General features: G+C 31.8%; 1 protein-coding gene across 1 annotated transcript in view; it reads left to right on the top strand.

The window, feature by feature from the left end:
• The window catches only part of GRID2 (glutamate ionotropic receptor delta type subunit 2), a 1,404,204-nt gene that overhangs the window by 1,098,067 nt on the left and 298,758 nt on the right, over positions 1-7,379 (top strand). Inside the window, exon 10 of the mRNA XM_035004503.1 lies at positions 2,196-2,393. Coding sequence (XP_034860394.1) covers positions 2,196-2,393 — 198 coding nt within the window. The remainder of the gene's footprint in view (positions 1-2,195; positions 2,394-7,379) is intronic.

Genomic DNA, 7,379 nt, shown 5'->3' with positions numbered 1-7,379 from the left:
ATAGATAGATAGATAGATAGATAGATAGATAGATAGATAGATAGATATAGATAGATGATAGATAGATTGATAGAGAGATAGAGATATACATATGCATACACATAATGAGGAAGAGAACAGCTACTGCAGAACAAATAGCAGTCATTCCTTTATTTATTTACTGATTTATTTTAAGGTAAGATATAAACGGTTGACCAAGACCAAATTTTTAAAAAGAGAAAGCATCACTAGTTTAGAAAACCAAGATTTAAAAAAAAATACTACAAATACCAGAATATCAACATAGTTGTAGATGAGCATCAAACTTAGAACTGATTTTCTGGGTGTCCAAAGTGAAAAGGGATACCAAAATAATTAGTTATCTTATTTTAATTATTTAGAAGAGAGCATTACTGAAGCAAAATGAAGCGCTCTTGGCTCTGAACAATTCAAAAATTTATCTCATGGTAATTTTTGAGGGGAAAACTGAATGTTATGGTGGACAATATTGCTATAGTAGATGCAGTGATTTTATAAGACACTTTGTGTCTTTGACTAAAAGCCAAAGTATAGTATTATTTTACATTTCAGTGAAGGTTCACCTGTGAGTCTCTAAGGAAAAATGATCCAAGGATAAAATCTTTGGGTTTTCTGGCTTAAACCCAGAATAGATTTTAAACTGCCCGGAGGGCTAGATAGACATATATATATGAACGGTTATCTGTAAATATTACCGTTCTGAGAGGTTTCTGAACAAGTTTAGGAAATTAAGGAATAGATTATCTAATTTTCTATAGTCTGCCAGCATGTTTCAAACCAATTGAGCTTTCTTAACACCAGGTGTTCTAAAAAGTGAAAGGAGCCTATTTGTTAACTGTAAGGACAAAAACACAAAATGATAAAAGAGGTGGAAGCAGAAACCAATTTGCTAAATTTACTAAATTACACAGTTTACCAAAAACTTAAGTGAATTTCTCATAGCAATGGTAGAGAAGCTATTTTTGCAATGAAATGTGTAGTTATATCCACATTTCAAAATTACTTATCAAATAACTCCCAGTAAATGTTATGTTATAAATTTTAGTGAAATTATGTTTCTTAGAACTTTTTGTTCTTTTCAGAGAGTTTATGTAGAGTATATCTGTGACGTGGATGGAGCTAGAGGGTATTATGCTAAGCGAAATAAGTCAGAGAAAGACGAGTATCATATGATCTCACTGATTATGAGGAATTTGAGAAACAAGACAGAGGATCATAGGAGAAGGGAGAGAAAAATGAAACAAGATGAAACTGGAGAGAGAGACAAACCAAAAGAGACTCTTAATCTCAGGAAACAAACTGAGGGTTGCTGGAGTGGAGGGGTGTGGGAGGGATGGGGTGGTTGGGTGATGGACATTGGGGAGGGTATGTGCTATGGTGAGTGCTGTGAATTGTGTAAGACTGATGAATCACAGACCTGTACCCCTGAAACAAATAATACATTATATGTTAATAAAAAAAAAAAAAAGATGGTCAAAAGTACAAGCTTCCAGTTACAAAAATAAGTCATGGGGATGTAATGAACATGTGGTAACTATAGTTAATAATACTCTATTGTATATTTTTGAAGTTTCTGAGAGTAAATCTTGAAAGTTCCCATCAGAAGAAAAAAATATGTAACTATGCATGGTGATGGATGTTAACTAGACTTACTGTGATCATTTTACAATATATACAAATATCAAAACATTATGTTGTACACCTGAAACTCAATATAATGTTATATGTCAATTATACTTCAATAAGAAAATAAAAATTAAATATATTTGGCACAGGGAAAAATATTATTTTACATATTTTTGACATACATAGGTAATAAATGCCTCAGGATACAATAAATTTATGGTTTCTTAAATATAATTTTATTATTGATGAATTGTAGATTAGTCCTATAGTGGCAAGAAAAATGAACTCATGGCCCCTGAAGTTTTATAGTCACTTTCATGTAATATTTGATATAGTAGTAATTAAGTGAGAGATGAAAAGAAATTCAGTGATTAAACATTGTTCAATACTATGACACATTAATAACGCATAAGTTATATTTCTAAGTTAATTCTCTCAAAGTTCAAAAGCAATTTTTAGGCTGTGTCTGAGCAAAACTCTTTGAAGAATTAATTTTTGCTTTTGGGGAGCACTATAGATTGACATCAAGGATTTCTCTTATTTCCATATAGGAAGAACCTTTTGTAATGGTCTCTGAAAATGTCTTGGGTAAGCCGAAGAAGTACCAGGGCTTCTCCATTGATGTTTTGGATGCCTTATCTAACTACCTGGGTTTTAACTATGAAATTTATGTTGCACCGGATCACAAGTATGGAAGCCCACAAGAAGATGGGACATGGAATGGCTTGGTAGGAGAATTAGTCTTTAAGGTAAGCATTTATTTATCTATCTATCTACCTATCTACCTATCACCTCTCCAATAATTGAACCATAACTCCTGGAAATTAATTTCATATAAAATAAGTGCAAGGCAGAGCATTAGGTGGTGATGTTGAATGCAAAATCAGCAAAAGTTGCAGCCAGTACTATTTTATGAACTTTGTGTAGAGAAAAACTGATGAGAAAAATAAAGATTAATTTTAAAATATTTCTTATAATATAAAAGTATCTATAAAAAAGTCCTTACTTTTGCCAAATTTACACTCCATTTTGTCAGTATATGATACACAATGAAGTCACAATGTAATTTACAAACATAATTCGTATCGTTTTCTTAAAAAGAAAATGCAATGTTATTTGCAAAAAAATAAAACAATTAGGGACTAATCATTTAGTTTCAGGATCTAGGTAAGGTAGATCTATCCTTACTGATATATGTCTCCTTGTTTAATTTTTCAAAGAGGTGCTTAAACTTCCTTATTTGTTTATCTCTATTTCTGTCACTTTTTGCTTCATTTTTTTTGAATCTCTGTTATTAGGTGCCCACAACTATATAATTATTACGTCTTCCTGATGAATTTTTGAACAGTTGGGTTCAGGTTTATAATTCACTATTTGATTTATATATGTCCCATTTTTCTCTCTATTCTTTCTTTTTTTGCCTCTCTTTCGGTTAATTGAATATTTTTAATACTTGACTTTATTTCTTCTTTTGACTTTTTACTGTATCTCTTTGTATTTCTGTTTGTGTGGTTAGTATGGAGATTATAATATATATTCTTAGTTTGTAACATTCTATCTAGTTTAATATCATACCACTTCACATTTTTTAAAAGGCATAAATTTGTAACAATATAATTTCATTTATACCACCCTATCCTTTATGCTATTGTGGTCATAATTATTATTTCAGAACTCCACAGTAAAATATAATAGTTTTTTAATTTAAACTTTCAGTTCTCTTTTATAGATATATAGAGAAAAAAAGTTTCTGGTATTTAACCATTTATCTGTTATTTCTAAGGTTTTTCACGTATTTCTACATATCTGAGCTCTTATCTGCCATCATTTACTTCAGAAGAACTTCTTTGGAATGTCTTGAAGTGTAGTCCTATAAGTGCCTCTCACCTTTTTATTTTTTTTACCTTAAAACATCTTTATTGCCCTCAGTTTTGAATGATATTCTTAGTGTGTATGAAACTCTGAATTGACAGTTTTTCTTAATGTTAATCATTTTATAGATGTCTTTCTATAGTCTTTTGCCATATATTGCTTCTGATGAGAAGTTAGACATCATTTGTACTTTTGTTCCTTTTTTTAGTGTGGGGCGGCCTTTTTTACATTTTTTTTAAATTTTTGATGTTTTGATGTGTAACTGTGATCTGCCTACGTGTGGTTTTCCTTGCATTTATACTCCTAGGGATTCACTGAGCTTCCAGGATATGTTTCATAAAATCTAGTAAATGTTGACAATTCTTTCTATAGTTATTTTTTTCTACTCTTTTCCCTTTCTCCTCTCTCTTTAAGACTCAGAGAATATTCAAGTTAAACCTCTTAATATTGTCTCTACGTCACTGAGGTGTTATTTAATTTCTTAAAATATTTTTACTCTCTGACTTTTACATTAAATCATTTATCTTGATCTGCTTTCAAGTTTACTGATTCTTCTGCAATCTCCAATTTTCTGCTAAGTTCATGTAGTAAATTTTTATTATTTTAGGTAGCTTATTTTCCGGTTCCAGAATTTGTTTTTTTTTAAATAATTTCCATTTCTCTTCTGAGATTCCCCATCTTTTTATTATGATCATCTTTTCTTGTAAATCTTTCATCATACTCATAACAGCTGCTTTAAAGTCCTTGTCTGCTACAAGTTCAACATCTTTGCCATTTCCAGATAGATTTATGTTGACTGCTTTTTCTATTAACCATAGGTACATATTTTTCTAGTTCTTCTCGTTCCTGTTTTGTCAGATTTGATTGGATACTGACCATTGTGGTTGATACATTATGAAGACTTGAGATTATGTCTCTAAGATTGCATACTCTGAAGAAGACTGATTTTTGTCTTAGTAGGTAGTTATTATAGGTTTCCCCTGAACTTGTGGAGGTTTGGTTTTACATGTTGTTAAATCAGGTCTTTTTTATTTTCTTTAGTTTTTAGGGAAAATCAATTGGTTTTAGCAATCCTTATGTTCTTAAGCATAGCCTTCTGGAGTTTCTATGAAAAGACTGTGGTTTTCATCAAACCCTTGTGACTTAGAGGGACTCAAAATTTTATCTCTATCTTCCCTGTCATAAGCAGTAATTATAATCTTTGTTCAGCTCTTTTAGTCTTCTGGTTGTTGCTTTCTGCTGATTTTTTAAAAAGTCATCCTCATGCATGTGCAGTTTAGGAGTCAACCAAGGACTTGAGGGAAGCTTATTCACAAACTTTTTGGCTCATTCTTCCATGACTCCCTCCTTTCTGTGATTTCCCTTTTAATTTCTGGCCACCTGGCTGCTTCGGACTCCATCTTCTGACACTTTAAACTAATAAGACTATGACGTTCTGTTTGAGCTCTAGTACCTCTTGTCATCTAAACTGAGGTGGGTCTTCAATAAATAAGCAATATAAAAGTGGATCTCATCTATTGCAATTACCATTTTTAAGAGTCAGATACCCTTCACTTTCTTCCTGTTTTGGGTTTATCTCTAGTTCTTTTAACTTGTGTGTTTTTAAACTTGATACAGAATTTATGATTGTTATTCTTTGTTGGGTTAATCCAGAAAAACTATCTGATCATTGCCAGAACTGGAATTATTTCTGAAATACTTAAATGTATTCAGAAAGCTAAAGGATCTGAATAAGTTGTTTCCAAGACATGGGGAAGAGAAAAAAATAAAAGGTTTTGAAGGCAGTGGTAGGAAAAATAATAATGCTATTTTTACATCCATTAAAATCTTACTGAGTTTGTTTTATTTATTAAACCAATTACACATGGACTCTTATTTGAAAAACATTACTAGCAATATTTTCAGTAGGAAAGGGGGAATGATCAATTCTCAATCCTCTTATTGAAACCATGATAATTTATCTTATATTCCTATATTAAAAACCCATAAAACCTTTGTATTCTGCCTTTGTATCTCTGAGAGGTCCTACCTGATCTGAACCCAGATAAGCAATTATGTTAAAACAAAGGATAAAGAAAAGCACAGGCATTATTAAAAGGTGTTATAAAAATTGCTTTATAGAGATAATGGATAAAATTCTTAATGAGGTATTATGCTAACAAACTTCATTTGCTAAATGCAAGTTACCAATAAAAAAGCATGAGAATTAGTCTAATGTTGGTGCTGTTTTTAGACTTGTGGGCTTGCTCCAGTTAGTTACATTTTTGAGACTTGCTTTATCACCTTTGAAGGGAGGAAATACAAGAATGTTAATGCAAAGATTACTTACAACTATAACTTAAAAAAAAAAATTTAAGAATTTATTATGTAACAACCACACATAAGCAATAGTATGCTAGCATGTAAGAGCATGTCATTACTGTATGATAACTTAAAGTTCAGCACAGTCCTTTTAGAAGGCTAAACTTTAGGCTTAAAGAAAGCAACTGACAAATGATTTTTAGCCGGAAAAATTATAACTCTACTTATTGCAACTAGATTTTTATTTTATTCACAGAGATATTTAGTCATTCTGACCAGGCTTTGAGTACTTAGGTATTTCTCAGGTGCAGAAGAATAAGCCTACCTAAAAGTTTGTTTGAGAAGGCAAATATAGGGGAAAAATCAAGAAAATGTGGTGTCATAAAAGCCAACGGAAGACATTTTAAGGAGGAAAGGGCAGTCAGCATTATAGAATGACTGCCAAGATGTTGAGGGTACATAACATTTTCCTTAACTTTATTCTATTACTAATAGATACGTAAATTCTAATTTTCAGAAATTAAAAATGTGAATTCAATTATACAAATGATAATTCAGTAAAATATCATAAAGTCATTTAGATTATCCAACAAGATTCATCATATTGAAATTTTCTTCAGGATTATTTACCCCTGTAAAGCAAAATAACACCATTGAAATGGCATAATAATGTTATGACAGAGCTCCAGAAAAAATGAGTGTATTACATTATATATTTTCTGTTAGTATAGACATTTTTCATGAATCTAACTATATTTTAAATAACAGTAAACACAGTTGACATTTAAAGAACTTGGGTTGAACTGCATGGGTCCACTTAATTGTTTACCTTCCTAAGAGAAAACCAAAATTAAAAGAATGTTTCTAGGAGTCTGTCATGATGATTATGGACAGACTATCACATTAAAAAAGAGTCAAAGAAGAAACAAGGAAAGTTTCTGAGTTATTTGATTTTTCCAGGGGTGGCACCCAAGTTTCAGAGTTGGGTTGATCTCATGTTAAAGGATCTTTCCATTAAAACCAGAAGTCAGGGGTTCAGTACATAACATAATTTTTAGAGAAGAAAGTACAGCCAGAGAGAGCAAATAATTCCATAAATATATATATGAAGTCTATTTTAAAAACTAAGAATGTTCCTCATATTGATGGCTAGTATCAAAAAGGGAAGATATAACAAGCAACGGTGAGGATGTGGGAAAAAAAAAACACTTGTACGCTGTTGATGGGAATGCAGATTGGAGCAGCCGCTGTGGAAAACAGTATGGCGGTTCTTCAAAGAATAAAAATAGAAATATCATTTGATCCAGTAGTTCCACCACTGCGTATTTACCTAAAGAAAATGAAAACACTGGGGCACCTTGGTGGCTGAGTCAGTTAAGCGTCTACCTTCACCTCAGGTCATGATCCCGTGGAATCCTGGAATGGAGCCCTGTGTCAGGCTCCCTGCTCAGGGAGTCTGCTTTTCCCCTCTCCCTCTGCCCCTTTCCCTGCTCATGCACTCTCTCTCTCTCTCTCATAAATAAATAAATAAATAAATAAATAAATAAATAAATAAATAAATA

Source organism: Mirounga leonina, unplaced genomic scaffold (genome assembly GCF_011800145.1).
Source record: "Mirounga leonina isolate KUSES-001 unplaced genomic scaffold, KU_Mleo_1.0 Mir_129, whole genome shotgun sequence".
Taxonomy (NCBI): Eukaryota; Metazoa; Chordata; class Mammalia; order Carnivora; family Phocidae; genus Mirounga; species Mirounga leonina.
Note: the sequence above shows the minus strand (reverse complement) of the source record. Positions and strands in the feature narration are given on the sequence as shown.